At 50.8% G+C, this 16,613-nt stretch overlaps 1 protein-coding gene across 5 annotated transcripts in view; it reads left to right on the top strand.

Annotated features, from left to right (window-relative positions):
- Nucleotides 1–16,613, top strand: part of SLC44A2 (solute carrier family 44 member 2) — a 50,247-nt gene that overhangs the window by 10,109 nt on the left and 23,525 nt on the right. For 2 of the 5 annotated variants that reach the window (XM_033197797.1, XM_033197799.1), the window contains exon 2: nucleotides 16,118–16,166. In XM_033197797.1, coding sequence (XP_033053688.1) covers nucleotides 16,118–16,166 — 49 coding nt within the window. Of the gene's footprint in view, nucleotides 1–15,363; nucleotides 15,534–16,117; nucleotides 16,167–16,613 lie in introns of those variants that run through there. The other 3 variants (XM_033197798.1, XM_033197795.1, XM_033197796.1) reach the window with 3 other exon arrangements.

Genomic DNA, 16,613 nt, shown 5'->3' with positions numbered 1-16,613 from the left:
CTGAAGGCTAAGGTGGGAGGATTTCTTGAGCCTGGGAGGCAGAAGTTGCAGTGAACCGACATTGTGCCACTGCACTCCAACCTAGATAACAGAATGAGACCCTGTCTCAAATATGCAAGTAAACAAATAAACTCTTACATAATAAAATTAATAAATTCCCTCTGTTCTGGCAGGGGGACTAAAATCTAATTATAAGTAAGTCCTCAAGTCCATGGAAGATTTTAGCTTTCCACGTGAAAGAATCTTCTACAAATCTTTGGTTAACTGTTTTCACCTCAGAGGTAGCTCAGCCAAGAAGTCGCCTTCCAGATTGTGACCTATTAATTTCTGTTTGTGTGTGGCATCTGGATCTTTTTAAAGCTTCTTAGGCTGAGCTGGGTGTGGTGGCTCACTCCTATAATCCCAGCACTTTGGGATGCCAGGGCGGAAGGATCACTTGAGCCCAGGAATTTTATACCAGCCTGGGCAACATAGTGAGACCCTGTCTCTACAAAAAAAAATTAAAAATTAGCAGGGCGTAGTGATGCATGCCCGTAGTCCCATCCACTAGGGAGTCTGAGGTGGAAGGATCACTTGAGCCCAGGCGGTCAAGGCTGCAGTGAGCTATGATTGTGCCCCTGCACTTCAGCCTGGGCAACAAAGGAGACCCTGTCTCAAAAAAAATAAAAAACGTTAAATGTTTCTAGAAGCAAATCTCTGGTTTTGTGCCTAGCACAGTCTAGCATACAGTAGGAGCTCTATCTTTTGCCCTTAACCCTTCTGAGCCTCCCCACCCAGATGCTGTCCTCAAACCCTTTGTCAACAGGAGGTGTCTGGGCAGCTGGTAATGCTCATTCCTCAGGCACAGACTTCTGGGAAGGCAGAGGCCAGCGGCTGGCTGTGTGGGTGAGGCTTTGGGTTGCTGCAGCCCCTGGGGACTTGGCCAGTGTCCGGAAGCTGTGGGGGCTGGGTGGCATTTGATGTCCTGGCACCAGCACTGTGACTGGGCAGGCTGCAGCAGTTCTCTTATCACCCACGCCCACTGCACTGGGTGGGTCAGTCGTCACAGCCAGCAAGGCTGGCACCCGAAGGCTGCCTCCCCCAATCCTGGCCTTGTCCAACAGCTCGATTTTCCCAATTTTTCTTCCACACCATTGCTGCAAGATTATCTCTGCTTCTCCTAGTACCTGCCGAGGAAAAGGCCTGGGTGGGCTCCAGCAGGGCGTGGGTTTGATTCCTGGCTGTGTTCCTCACCAGCTGTGTGGTCCGAGCAAGCAGCCTCAGCATGCCCGTCGTGAAATGGGATCACACTATTGGTTAGTGGGGATAGGATGAGTTGTTTTTGTTTTGTTATTTTTATTTGTTTGGTTTATTTTTATTTATTTATTCATTTATTTTTGAGATGGAATCTTGCTCTGTCGCCCAGGCTGGAGTGCAGTGGTGAGATCTCGGCTCACTGTAAGCTGTGCCTCCTGGGTTCACGCCATTCTCCTGCCTCAGCCTCCCGAGTAGCTGGGACTATAGGCACCCGCCGCCACGCCCGGCTAATTTTTTGTTTTGTTGTGTTTTGTTTTGTTTTTGAAAGGAGTCTCGCTCTGTTGCCAGGCTGGAGTGCAGTGGCGCAGTCTCGGCTCACTGCAACCTCTGCCTCCTGGGTTCAAGCGATTCTCCTGCCTCAGCCTCCCAAGTAGCTGAGATTACAGGCACCTGCCACCACGCCCAGCTAATTTTTGTATTTTTGGTAGAGATGGGGTTTCACCACATTGGCCAGGCTGGTCTTGAACTCCTGACCTCGTGATCACCCACCTCGGCCTCCCAAAGTGCTGGGATTACAGGCATGAGCCACCGCGCTCGGCCAGTTTCATTTTTTTTAGAGACAGGGTTTTTGTCATCCAGGCTGGAGTGCAGTGGCATGATCACAGCTCACTGCAGTCTCTGCCTCCCAGGCTCAAGCAATTCTCCCACCTCAGCCTCCTGAGTAGCTCGTACCACAGGCACGCACCACCATACCCAGCTAATATAGTTTTTTTTTTGTTTTTTCTTTTCTTTTCTTTTTTTTTTGAGATGGAGTCTCGCTCTGTCATCCAGGCTAGAGTACAGTGGCACGATCTTGGCTCACTACAACCTCTGCCTCCTGGGTTCAAGTGATTTTCCTGCCTCAGTCTCCCGAGTAGCTGGGACTATAGGCGCCCACCACTACGCCCGGCTAATTTTTTGTATTTTTGGTAGACATGGGGTTTTACCACGTTGGCCAGGCGGGTCTCGAGCTCCTGACCTCAAGTGATCTGCCTGCCTTGGCTTCCCAAAGTGTTGGGATTACAGGCGTAAGCAACTGCACCTGGCCAACTTGAAGACTTTGGCAGGGTGTAGTGGCTCATGCCTGTAGTTCAAGCACTTTGGGAGGCCAAGGCAGGAGGACTGCTTGAACCCAGGAGTTTGAGACCAGCCTAGGCAACATAGCGAGACCCCATCTCTTTAAGAAACATGGAAGAGGGAGGTAGCAGAGTCAGAGGAGGACATGGAACAACGGAAGCGAGGTGAGTTTGATGTGATTGCTGGCTTTAAAAATGGAAGAAGCGCCCAGAAGCCAAGGAATGTGGGTGGCCTCTAGAAGGTGAAACAGGCAAGGAAACAGATTTTCCCCTAGAATCTCCGAAAGAAACACAGCCCTGCCTATACCTCGATTGTAGCCCAGTGAGACGCATTTTGTACTTCTGCCCTCCAGAGCTGTGAGATAATAAATTTGTGTTTTTAATTTATTATTATTATTACTATTGTTATTATTTTGAGACGAGTTTTGTTCTTGTTGCCCAGGCTAGAGTGCAGTGGTGCGATCTCGGCTCGCTGCAACCTCTGCCTCCTGATTTCAAGCGATTCTCCTGCCTCAGCCTCCTGAGTAGCTGGGATTACAGGCACATGCCACCACGCCCAGCTAATGTTTTGTAGTTTTAGTAGAGATGGGGTTTCACCACGTTGGCCAGGCTGGTCTCAAGTTCCTGACCTTAGTTGATCCACTTGCCTCGGCCTCCCAAAGTGCAGGGATTACAGGCATGAGCCACCATGCCCAGCCATAAATTTGTGTTTTTTAAGCCACCAAGGCATTGGTGTCTTGTTACAGCAACCATAGGAAATAATGCAGTTGACCCTCAAACCACATGGGTGTGAGGGGCACTGACCCCCTGTGAAATTAGAAATCTATGTATGCCTTAAATTTTTGTAGAGATAGGGTTGTGATCTGTTGATCAGGCTGGTCTCGAACTCCTGGCCTCAAGAGATCCTCAAGAGATCCTCCCACCTTAGCCTCTCAAAATGCTGGGATTGCAGGTGTGAGCCACCATGCCCGGCCTGCATATAACTCCCTAAAAACTTAATTAGTGATAGCCTACTGTTGATTCTTAGCCTTACTGGTAACATGGAGGTCAGGAGTTTGACACCAACCTGGCCAACATGGTGAAACCACGTCTCTATTAAAAATACAAAAATTGGCCGGGCGCGGTGGCTCAAGCCTGTAATCCCAGCACTTTGGGAGGCCGAGACGGGCGGATCACGAGGTCAGGAGATCGAGACCATCCTGGCTAACACGGTGAAACCCTGTCTCTACTAAAAAAAAAATACAAAAAACTAGCCGGGCGAGGTGGCGGGCGCCTGTAGTCCCAGCTACTCGGGAGGCTGAGGCGAGAGAATGGCGTAAACACAGGAGGCGGAGCTTGCAGTGAGCTGAGATCCGGCACTGCACTCCAGCCTGGGCGACAGAGCGAGACTCCGTCTCAAAAAAAAAAAAAAAAAAAAAATTAGCCAAGCATAGTGGTACGCACCTGTAATCCCAACTACTTGGGAAGCTGAGGCAGGAGAATCGCTTGAACCCGGGAGGTAGAGGTTGCAGTGAGCCAAGATTGCGCCACTGCACTCCAACCTGGGCGACAGAATGAGACTCTGTCTCAAAAAAAAAGAAGAAAAGAAAATGTTACAAAGTTGGTGCAAAAGTAACTGCTTTTTTTGCCATTCCTTTTAATGGAAAAAATATTAAAATGTAAGGAAAAGAAAATACATTTATTATTCATTAAGTGGAAGCGGATCATCAAAAAGGTTTTCAGAGGCTAGGCGTGGTGGCTCACACCTGTAATCCCAGCACTTTGGGAGGCCAAGGCAGGTGGATCATTTGAGGTCAGGACTTCAAGACCAGCCTGCCCAACATGGTGAAAACCCTGTCTCTACTAAAAAAAAAAATTAGGGGCCAGGTGCAGTGGCTCATGCCACCTGTAATCCCAGCACTTTGGGAGGCCAAGGTGGGAGGATCACTTGAGGTCAGGAGTTTGAGACCAGCCTGGCCCACATGGTGAAACTCCATTTCTACTAAAAACACAAAAGTTAACTGGGCATGGTGGCTCACACCCGTAGTCCCCGCTACTCAGGAGGCCGAGGCACAAGAATCGCTTAAACCCGGCCGGGCGCGGTGGCTCAAGCCTGTAATCCCAGCACTTTGGGAGGCCACGAGGTCAGGAGATCGAGACCATCCTGGCTAACACGGTGAAACCCCGTCTCTACTAAAAAATACAAAAACCTAGCCGGGCGACGTGGCGGGCGCCTGTAGCCCCAGCTACTCAGGAGACTGAGGCAGGAGAATGGCGGGAACCCGGGAGGCGGAGCTTGCAGTGAGCTGAGATGCGGCCACTGCACTCCAGCCTGGGCGACAGAGCGAGACTCCGTCTCAAAAAAAAAAAAAAAAAAGAATCGCTTAAACCCAGGAGGCAGAAGTTGCAGGGAGCTGAGGTCACACCAGTGTACTCTAGCCTGGGCAACAGAGGGAGACTCTGTCTCAAAAAAAAAAAAAAAATGGTCTTCACATTGAGTGAGCTGAGGAGGAGGAAGAAGGGAAGGTGTTGGTCTTGCTGTCTCAGGGGTAACAGAAGCAGAAGAAAATTGTGTTTAAGGGGATCCATGAAGCTCAAACCTGTGTTGTTCGAAGGTTAAGTGTCCATTGACTTGGGAGCTTGGGTCTGCTGATTGCAATCTTTCACACCATGGGCATCTTCTTTCTCTCTAGACCTCAGTTGATCTGTCTGTCAAATGGGGATAATGATAGAAGTTGCTGTAAAGATGAAATGAGGTGGGCTGGACATGGTGGTTCACACCTCTGATCCCAGCACTTTGGGCAGCCAAAGCGGGATTGCCTGAGCCCAGGATTTAGAGACCAGCCTGGGCAACATAGCAAAACCCTGTCTCTACCAAAAGTACAAAAATTAGCCGAGCATGGTGGCGTGTGCCTGTAGTCCCAGCTGAGGTGAAGGATCACTTGAGCCTGGGAGGTCGAGGCTGCAGTGAGCTACGATGGTGCCACTGCTTTCCAGCCTGGGTGACAGTGAGACCCTATCTCCAAAGGAAAAAAACAAAAACAAAAACGGATGAAATGAAGTGAACCATGTAACATTTTGTTATTTTATTGAGATCGATTGATTGAAACAGAGTGAAACTCTGTTTCAACATACACAGTGAAAAAGACAGGGTCTCATTCTGCTTCCCAGGCTGGAGTGCAGTGGTGCAATCTGAGCCCTCTGCAACCTCTGTCTCCTCAAGCTCAGAGATTCTCTCACCTCAGCCTCCCAAGTAGCTGGAACTACAAAGGTATGCCACCACGTCCTGTTAATTTTTGTTTTTGTTGTTGTTGTTGTTGTTGTTTTGTTTTGTTGTTTTGTAGAGACGAACTTTTGCCTGTTGCTTAGTCTAGTCTTGATCTCCTGGACTCAAGCAATCCACCCCCCTTGGCCTCCCAAAGTGCTAGAATTACAGGATTCAGTCACCATGCCCTGTCTCTATTTTTACTTTTTTTTTTTTTTTTTTTTGAGGCAGAATCTCACTCTGTTGCCCAGGCTCGAGTGCAGTGGCCAGATCTCAGCTCACTGCAAGCTCTGCCTCCTGGGTTTACGCCATTCTCCTGCCTCAGCCTCCCGAGTAGCTGGGACTACAGGCGCCCGCCACCTCACCCGGCTAGTTTTTTGTATTTTTTAGTAGAGACGGGGTTTCACTGTGTTAGGCAGGATGGTCTCGACTTCCTGACCTTGTGATCTGCCCGTCTCGGCCTCCCAAAGTGCTGGGATTACAGGCTTGAGCCACTGCGCCTGGCCATATTTTTACTTTTATTTTTAGAGACCGGGGCCGGGCGCGGTAGCTCACGCCTGTAATCCTAGCACGTTGGGAGGCTGAGGTGGGCAGATCACCTGAGGTCAGGAGTTCAAGACCAGCCTGGCCAATATGGTGAAACCACGTCTCTACTAAAACTACAAAAACTAGTCAAGCATGGTGGTGGGCTCCTGTAGTCCCAGCTACTCAGGAGGCTGAGGCTGGAGAATCGCTTGAACCCGGGAGGCAGAGGTTGCAGTGAACCGAGATCCTACCACTGCACTCCAGCATGGGAGACAGAGTGAGACTCTGTCTCAAAAAAAAAAAAACAAAAAAACAGAGACCGGGTCTTGCTCTGTTGCCAAGACTGTACTGCAATGGTGCCATCACAGCTCACTGCAGCCTGTAACTCCTGGGCTCCAGTCACCCTCCCACCTCAGTCCCCCTGGCAGCTGGGACTACAGGCATGGACCACCATGCCCAGCTTGTTCTTCTTCTGCTTCTTCTTTTTTTTTTTTTTGAGATAGATTCTCTCTCTTGCCCAGACTGGAGTGTAGTGGTGCGATCTTGACTCACTGCAAGCTCCACCTCCCGAGTTCACACCATTCTCCTGCCTCAGCCTTCTGAGTAGCTGGAACTACAGGCGCCCGCCACCACGCCTGGCTAATTTTTATATTTTTAGTAGAGACGGGCTTTCACCATGTTAGCCAGGATGGTCTCCATCTCCTGACCTCATGATCCGCCTGACTCGGCCTTCCAAAGTGCTGGGATCACAGGCATGAGCCACCATGCCCAGCCGCACCTGGCTAATTTTTTTTGTGTATTTTAGTAGAAACAGGGTTTCACCGCGTTGCCCAGGCTGGTCTCGAACTCCTGAGCTCAGGCAATCCACCCACTTCGGCCTCCCAAAGTAATAGAATCACAGGCTTGAGCCAACGTGCCTGGCCTTTTCTTCCTAGTATACATTCAGGGCTACTGAGTAAAGAATTTATCCTTTCCCTGCAAATTCTACATGTATCATGTATACAATTCTTTTTTTTTTTTTTTTTTTTTTTGAGACAGTGTCACACTCTTGTTACCCAGGCTGGAGGGCAGTGGCACAGTCACAGCACCCTGAAACCTGAACCTGAACCTCCTGGGCTGAAGTGATCCTCCCACCCTAGGCTTCCCCAGTAGCTGGGACTACAGGTACATCATACCCAGCTAATTTTAAAAAATTCTGGCCAGGCACAGTGGCTCATACCTGTAATCCTAGCACTTTGGGAAGTCGAGGCGGGTGGATCGCTGGAACTCATGAGTTCGAGACCAGCCTGGGCAACATGGCAAAGCCCAGTCCCTACAAAAAATACAAAAAATTAGCCGGATGTGGTGTTATGTGTCTGTAGTCTCAGCCACTTGGGAGGCTGAGGGAGACTGGCTTGAGCCCAGTGGGTAGAGGTTGCAGTGAGCCGAGATTGTGACACTGTACTCCAGCCTGGGGGGCAATAGAACCAGACCATGTTTCAAAAAAATATATATATATATATATATATTTTGGCGCCTCAGAGCCTACTTTGGCTTGGGAGGCTGCTCGATTTGCAATACAAAAAAAAAAAATTTTTTTTGTAGAGATGAGGTCTCAATATATTGCCCAGGCTAGTGTTGAACTCCTGGACCCAAGCAATTCTCTTGCCAAATGTTGGGATTACAGGCGTCAGTCACTACACCTGGCCTGAGATTCATTTAAGTATAAAATTAGCAAATCTCCGTTGGACGCAGTGGCTCACACCTGTAATCCCAGCACTTCCGGAGGCCGAAGCAGGTGGATTACCTGAGCTCAGGAGTTCACGACTAGCCTCGGCAACACATTGAAACCCCGTCTCTACTAAAATACAAAAAATTAGCTGGGCATGGCGGCGTGTGCCTGTAGTCCCAGCTACTTGGGAGGCTGATGCAGAAGAATCGCTTGAACCCAGGAGGCAGAGATTGCAGTGAGCCGAGATCACGCCACTACACTACTCTGCGCTGGGTGACAGAGCGAGACTCCATCTCAAAAAAAAAAAAAAAAAAAAAATTGCAAATCTCCAGCCTGGGCAACATAGTGAAATCCTATCTCTACAGAAAAATCCAAAAAATATTAGCTGGTGCAGTAGTGTGTGCCTGTAGTCCTAGCTACTTGAGAGGCTGAGGTGGGAGGATAACTTGAGCCCAGGAGGTGGAGGTTGCAGTGAGCCAAGATTGTGCCACCACACTCAGCCTGGGCAACAGAGTGTGAGGCTTTGTCTAAAAAAAAAAAAGAATTCCCAGGCACTGTGGCTCATGCCTGTAATCCCAGCACCTTGGGAAGCTGAGGTGGGCAGATCACCTGAGGTCGGGAGTTTGAGACCAGCCTAGTGAACATAGTGAAACCGTGTCTCTACTAAAAATACAAAAATTAGCCTGGCATAGTGGTGTGTGCCTGTAATCCCAGTTACTCGGGGGGGGCTGAGGCAGAAGAATCACTTGAACCTGGGAGGCAGAGGTTGCGGTGAGCCAAGATCAGGCAACAGAGCAAGACTCCATCTCAAAAAAAACAAAAACCAAAAAAACACACAAATTAATTTTTAAAATACGTACCTTTGGGAAATTCTAGGCTGCGTTTTTCTTTTCAGTGTTCACTCTATATACATGGATTATATCTTGTGGCTATTCATTCAACAAACACTTATTAAATGTCTGTTTTACGCCAGGTGCTATGCTGTATACTGGGGACGCAGCCTGAATGAAAGACACACAAGTCCCTGTCCTTATGCAGGCAATAGGCAAGAGGGTAGATAATTAACAATCAATAAGCAAATGTGTAACGTGTCAGATGGTGATAAGAAGCAAAATTTATTACATCTGTAATCCCAGGGCTTTGGGCGGCCAAGGTGGGAGGAAGGCTTGAGCCCAGGAGTTTGAGACCAGTCTTGGGCAACATAGCGAGACCTTGTTCTACAAAAAATTTTAAAATTAGGCAGGCGGCCGGGCGCGGTGGCTCAAGCCTGTAATCCCAGCACTTTGGGAGGCCGAGACGGGTGGGTAACGAGGTCAGGAGATCGAGACCATCCTGGCTAACACGATGAAACCCCATCTCTACTAAAAAATACAAAAATCTAGCTGGGCGAGGTGGCGGGTGCCTGTAGTCCCAGCTACTCGGGAAGCTGAGGCAGGAGAATGGCGTAAACCCGGGAGGCGGAGCTTGCAGTGAGCTGAGATCCGGCCACTGCACTCCAGCCTGGGCTACAGAGCGAGACTCCGTCTCAAAAAAAAAAAAAAAAAAAAATTAGGCAGGCATGGTGGTGCGTGCCTATAGTCACAGCTACTTGGGAGGCTGAGTGAGAAAATCACTTGAGCCCAGGACGTTTAAGCTTCAGTGAGCTATGATTGCTCCACTGCATTCCAGGCTGAGTGACAAAGCAAGACTCTATTTGATAATAACAACAAGCAGAAAGTCATAGGGACCAGGTATAGTGGCTCACACCTGTAATCCCAGCACTTTGGGAGGCCCAGGTGGGCAGATCACTTGAGGTCAGGAGTTCGAGACCAGCCTCGCCAACGTGGTGAAAGCCCGTCTCTACTACTAAAAATACAAAAATTAGCCAGGCACGGTGGTATGTGCCTGTAGTCCCAGCTACTTGGGAGCCTGAGGCAGGAGAACCGCTTGAACCTGGGAGGCAGAGGTTGTAGTGAGCTGAGATGGCACCACTGCACTCCAGCCTGGGCAACAGAGCGAGACTCTGTCTCAAAAAAGAAAAAAAAGAAAGAAAAAAAAATGAAAGAAAAGAAAAGGTCATAGGACTGAGAGGAAAGGGATGGTGGGCTTTTTGTGTGTGCGTGGGTTTATTTATTTATTTATTTATTTTTGAGACAGAGTCTCGTGCAGTGGCGCAATCTCGGTTCACTGCAAGCTCCATCTCCCGGGTTCACGCCATTCTCCTGCCTCAGCCTCCCGAGTGGCTGAAACTACAGGCACCCACCACCACGCCCGGCTAATTTTTTTTGTATTTTTAGTAGAGACGGGGTTTCACCGTGTTAGCCAGGATGATCTCGATCTCCTGACCTCGTGATCCGCCCGCCTCGGCCTCCCAAAGTGCTGGGATTACAGGTGTGAGCCACCGCGCCTGGACGTGGGTTTTTTTTTTTTTAGATGGAGTCTTGCTTTGTCACCCTGGCTGGAGTGCAGTGCCAGAATCTTGGCTCACTGCAGCCTCGACCTCTTGGTCTCAGGTGATCCTCCCACCTCCACCTCCCAAGTTGCTGGGAGTACAGGTATGTGTCACCACACCTGGCTAATTTTTTATTTTATTTATTTATTTATTTTTGAGACAGAGTTTAGCTCTTGTTGCCCAGACTGGAGTGCAATGGCGCGATCTCGATTCACCTCAACCTCCGCCTCCACCTCCGCCTCCCAGGTTCAAGTGATTCTTGTGCCTCAGCCTCCCGAGTAGCTGGGATTACAGGCATGTGCCATCTTGCCTGGCTAATTTTTATATTAGTGGAAATGGGGTTTCTCCATGTTGGTCAGGCTGGTCTCGACCTCAGGTGATCTGCCCACCTGGGCCTCCCAAAGTGCTGGAATTATCGGCGTGAGCCACTGCACCTGGCCTCACCCGGCTCATTTTTGTACTTTTAGTAGAGATGGGGTTTCACAGTGTTGCCCAGGCTGGTCTCGAACTACTGGCCTCCAGTGATCTGCTTGTCTTAGCCTCCCAAAGTGCTAGGATGACAGGTGTGAGCCACCAGGCTCTGTCAAGGTGATATTTCAGGTGAGGCCTGAAGGCAGTGGAGTTGTATGGACGTCTGGGAGAAGAGAATTCTAAGCAGAGGGACCGAGCAGCTAGTGCAAAGGCCCTGAGGTCGGACCATGCCTGCTGAGTGTGGGACGTACCCAGGAGGCCAGTGAGGCTGGAACAGAGTGAGCCATGAAAAGAGAGAGGAAGCGGGTGAGGGCAGGAAGGTGACAGGGCAGATCACGCAGGGCCTTGTGGGCTGTGGCGAAGAGTTGGGCTTTTTCCTCGGAATGAGGTGGGAACCATGGAGGTTTCTGAGCAGAGCAGGGATGTGCCCTGGCTTACGTGTGCACGGATGTCTCTGGCTGCTATAGGGAGAATAGAAAGTGTCTGTATTGGTCCAGGCAGGAGATCACAGGGCTGTGTGAAAGGGTGGGTGCTTGAGGAGCAGGTGAGAAGAGGTTGGATTCTGGATAGCTATGAAGGCAAAACTGATCTCAAGCAGAGAGGTAGCCCAGGTTCCTGGCCGGAGCACGTGGGAGGATGGAGCTGAGTCACTGGATAATCAGAGGCTTGGGCAGGCCAGGCGCGGTGGCTCACACCTATAATTACAGCATTTTGGGAGGCTCAGTTGGAAGTATCCCTGAGGCCAGGAGTTCCAGACCAGCCTGGGCAACATTGTGAGACCCCGTCTCCACTAAAAATACAAAAAATTACCTGTGTGTGGTGGTGCATGCCTGTGGTCCCAGCTACCCAGGAGGCTGAGGTGGGAGGATCACTTGAGCCCAGGAGGTCAAAGCCACAGTGAGCTGTGATTGTGCCACTGCACTCCAGCCTGGGCGACAGAGTGAGACCCTGTCTCAAAAACAAAACAGTGGCCGGGTGCGGTGGCTCACGCCTATAATCCCAGCACTTTGGGAGGCTGAGGCGGGCAGATCATGAGGTCAGGAGATCAAGACCATCCTGGCTAACACGGTGAAACCCCGTCTCTACTAAAAATACAAAAAATTAGCTGGGCGTGGTGGCGGGCGCCTGTAGTCCCAGCTACACAGGAGGCTGAGGCAGGAGAATGGCGTGAACCTGGGAGGCGGAGCTTGCAGTGAGCTGAGATTGCCCTGCTATACTCCAGCCTGGGCGACAGAGTGAGACTGCGTCTCAAAAAAAAAAAAAAAAAGCTGGGATGCCGCAGCACTGAGTATGAGATGCCCTCATGTGTTGGGGGGAGACAGATGTCATATGGGTGTGCAGCTCAGAGACAAGGGTTTCCTGAGGGCTCAATTTTTGGGATTCCTCAGTGTGAAACTGGTGGGTGGGGCCTGAATAAAATGTCCCCAGGGCACCCCGTGTAGTTGGGAACGGAAGAGGCCTGTGGCTCGCTCTCTTTGTCCGCTGCTTGGAATGGGTAGGGTGGGACCAGCTAGCCTTTGGGCTGCCAGAGACTTCTAGAACCACAGGGCTTCTTTTGGAGTCTGGGTCACCCCAGGGCATGACTTGGTGCCTCGGACCTCGCTTGTGGTCCAGGTGTTTAGACAGGGCCCCTCTGCTGGAGGCAACTAGGAGGAAGGCGCCTTTTTTTTTTTTTTTTTTTTTTTGAGACTGAGTCTTGCTCTGTCGCCCAGGCTGGAGTGCAGTGGTGCGATCTCGGCTTACTGCAAGCTCCGCCTCCCGGATTCACGCCATTCTCCTGCCTCAGCCTCCCGAGTAGCTGGGACTACAGGCTCCCGCCAATACGCCCAGCTAATTTTTTGTATTTTTAGTAGAGACAGGGTTTCACCGTGTTAGCCAGGATGGTCTCGATCTCCTGACCTCGTGATCCGTCCGTCTTGGCCTCCCAAAGTGCTGGAATTACAGGCGTGAGCTACTATGCCCGGCTGAGAGGGAGCCTTTTTAAGGATAAGCTGAGTTAGTGACCAGAATCCTGCCTGCGAGTCCTAGAGTCTAAGGCAGCAGCAACAAGTATTGGACACCAACTGTATATGATCACGCTGACTGTATAACCTCATGCTGTCTGTGTACTCCCAACACTAAATGTATATTCCTGCTGAGGATACCTCCACACCACCTATATAACGCATGTTAACCAAATAATCAGCTGCACTATAAATATCTATAAATATTCAAGTAGGGGCAGGTAGCGGCATGGTGGCTCATGCCTGCAATCCCAGCACTTTGGGAGGCTGAGGTGGGAGGATTGCTTAAGGCCAGGAGTTTGAGACCAGTCTGGGTAACACAGTGAGATCCTGTCTCTATTTTTATTGTATTGTATTTTATGTTTTTTGAGACAGAGTCTCGCTCTGTCGCCCAGGCTGGAGTACAGTGGCATAATCTCGGCTCATTGCAAGCTCCACCTCCCAGGTTCAAACAATTCTCCTACTTCAGCCTCCCCAGTATCCGGGATTACAGATGCCCACCACCACGCCTGGCTAATTTTTGTATTTTTAGTAGAGACAGGGTTTCCCATGTTGGCCAGATGGGTCTCGAACTCTTAACCTCAGGCAGTCTGTCCACCTTGGCCTCCCTAAGTGCTGGGATTACAGGCATGAGCCATAGCACCCAACCAGTGAGACCAGTTTTAGTATGCAAAGGAATATATAATCGGCATGTGGGTGGATAGTTGGTGTGGGGGTATACAGTAGGCATAGGGGTATACAGTAGGCATGGGGGGTGCGGCCAGCTGTACCTTGCTGGTATACTCCCATAGTATACACCCATGATGGCTGTATACCTCACACAAGCTGTATACCCTTCACCTCTACTATACACCCACAAACAGATTACGTGCCTCTGATAATTATATACATCCATGTTACCTGTGGCTTCACTGACCATATGCCCCATACTTGCGGCACCCCATACCTGCTCTGTACCCCTATATTGATTGAACACCGTTACAGTGATCATACAGTATACCCATCGCCAACTGTGAACCCTGATACTAAGTATATACCCCTGGTAAGCAATGCCTGATCTATGCAGTGTTTTTCTTTTTTTAGATTGTTTTTAAATTTAATTAATTAATTAATTAATTTGTTTATTTTTTGAGACAGAGTCTCGCTCTGTCGCCCAGGCTGGAGTGCAGTGGCACAATCTTGGCTCATTGCAACATCCACCTCCTGGGTTCAAGCGATTCTGCTGCCTCAGCCTCCCAAGTAGTTGGGGCTACAGGTGCGCACCACCATGCCCAGCTAATTTTTGCATTTTTCGTAGAGTTGGGGTTTCACCAAGTTAGCCAGGATGGTCTCGATCTCTTGACCTCATGATCTGCCCACCTTGGCCTCCCAAATTGCTGGGATTACAGGAGTGAGCCACCACACCCAGCCTATTTTCTTTTTTCTTTCTTCTTTTTTTTTTTTGTTTTTGAGACAGAATATCACTCTGTCCCCCAGGCTGGAGTGCATTGAGGCAATCTTGGCTCATTACAACCTCCACCTCCTGGGTTTAAGCGATTATCCTGCCTCAGTTTCCCAAGTAGCTGGGATTACAGGCATATGCCACCACACTGGCTAATGTTTGTATTTTTAGTAGAGAAGGGGTTTTGCCATGTTGGCCGGGTTGGTTTCAAACTCCTGATTGCCGGTGATCCACTCACCTCAGCCTCCCAGAGTGCTGGGATTACAGGCGTGAGCCACCGTGCCTGGCCTATGCCTGCTCTTTGAGGTCAGTTTTGGTTTCATACTTTAGCCTCATTTTGCAGTTGAGGAAACTGAGGCTTAGGGAAAATAAGGCCTTTGTAAGCATCTTCTAGTTCAGAGGGTGCAGAAGGAGCATTTGAATTAAGGGCAACCCAGGAGGATGTGGGCTTCAGAAGGGTGGAGATTGGATCTCTCTGGTTCCTCACTGTACGTGGTGCCCTGCCCAAGGCCTGTACCCACTAAGGGCTGAATAAATGCTTGCTCTAAGGCCAGGCCCAGTAGTGCAATTTGGGGGACCACGGCGGGAGGAGCCCATGAGTCCAGGAGTTAGAGATGAGCCTGGGCAACATAGCAAGATCCCATCTCTACAAAAAAATTAAAAATTAGCCGAGTGCAGTAGAGCACCTGTAGCCCCAGCTACTTGGGAGGCTGAGTCAGGAGGATGGCTTGAGACGGGAGGTTTACACTGCGATGAGCTGTGATTGCACCACTGCACTCCAGCCTGGGCAACAGAGGGAGATCCTGTCTCATTAAAAAAAAAAAAAAAAAAAAAGCAGACAAAAAGAAAACTCATTTCTGCACAGGTTGGAGAAGTTTTCAGCTCCAACACTCCACAGTTGGTTGTCTGGGTTTGGGCCGTGGTCCGTTTTCCCGCCCAGTGCCTCAGTTTCCACACCTGCAAAACGGAGCCACAGAAACTCTCTTTCAGGGTGGCTAGGGGTTCTGGGCGGTGTTGCCCGGTGGCGGGGTGTTCCCAGGGTGAAGCCGCAGGGTTCTCGGGTGGGGGCGGGGAGGGCTAAATTCGGCCGGCCGGTGAGTGGCGGGAGCAGCTGCCGCCCCGCCCGCGCCCTCCCGGGTCCCACAGTCTGGGCAGCTGCCCAGCTTGGGCCGGTCTGACCGGTTTGGGCCGCCCCGCCTGGCGCTGTGCTGGGAGGAGCCGCCGCCAGTCGCGCGGTCAGTGCCTCCCTCCAGACTCCGGAGGGCCGAGGGGGCGCGGGAGAGAGCGCGGGCGGCCGCCAGGGCTGGTCGCCTGCAGGGATGGGTGACGAGCGGCCCCACTACTACGGGAAACACGGTAGGCAGCGACCCCCGCCCGCAGCCCCGGGCCGTCCCCTCGGCCCCTCGGAGGGGGCCTCGAGAGGACATGGGGCGCAGGGAAGGGGGCTGGAGGGGGAGCGCAATTGCAAATCTGCGCCTGGAGCCTCCCTACCATCAGCCAGCCTCCCTCACCGCACTTTTCCCCCGGAGCCTCGCAGATGACCCTCCTTACTCTCCCCCACCCAAAGGACCTGCCCCTGTACCCCCCTCTGCCTGGCACTGCTGCCAGCGCCCCCTTCCCCCATCCCATCTCAGACCTTCCCCGTCTCCACCTGGTTCCCTGGTGGCGACCATTTCAGCCCTCTTCCCAGTGGGTGGCCGCCAGTTAATAAATTTGTTCACAATTAGTGATTCCTCCTTCCTCCCCTGTCCTGGCCTGCCAGGACTGGGGGCTTGGGTGTGGTCACCTGGAGGTGGGTGAGGCAGAAAATTCCACAGGTCTCTGAATTTTATTCTTGCCGAGGCAAAGACACCCCTAGAGGCTTTTGGGAGGGGGGCTCTCCCAGCCCTGTCTTGGTTCAGGTCTCCAACCCCATCCATCTTAATCTTTTTGACTTTCAGGAACGCCGCAGAAGTATGATCCCACTTTCAAAGGACCTATTTACAACAGGTAAGGGCTTTGGGTTTTGGAGGGTTCTCCTGCTAATACTACCCCAATCCCTGTCTCTTCACACACCCCCACCCCCGTTCTGTTCTCCAACAGACTGGTGACAAATACTTGAAACTTGTTTTGTTTGTTTGAGACGGAGTCTTGCTCTGTCGCCAGGCTGGAGTGCAGTGGCCGGATCTCCACTCACTGCAACTTTCACCTCCCAGGTTTAAGCAATCCTACCACCTCATTCTCCCGAGTAGCTGGGATTACAGGCGTGCGCCCGGCTAATTTTTTGTTGTTGTTGTAATTTTAGCAGAGATGTTTCGCTGTGTTGCCCATGCTGTTCTCGATCTTTTGAGCTCAAAGCGATCCACCTGCCTTGGCCTCCCAAAGTGCTGGGATTACAGGTGTGAGTCACCACATCTGGCCTGGACTTAATTTTTACCATGTTCGTATTTTTTATTT

This window comes from Trachypithecus francoisi, unplaced genomic scaffold, assembly GCF_009764315.1.
Source record: "Trachypithecus francoisi isolate TF-2019V2 unplaced genomic scaffold, Tfra_2.0 Lachesis_group5, whole genome shotgun sequence".
Classification (NCBI taxonomy): domain Eukaryota; kingdom Metazoa; phylum Chordata; class Mammalia; order Primates; family Cercopithecidae; genus Trachypithecus; species Trachypithecus francoisi.
Note: the sequence above shows the minus strand (reverse complement) of the source record. Positions and strands in the feature narration are given on the sequence as shown.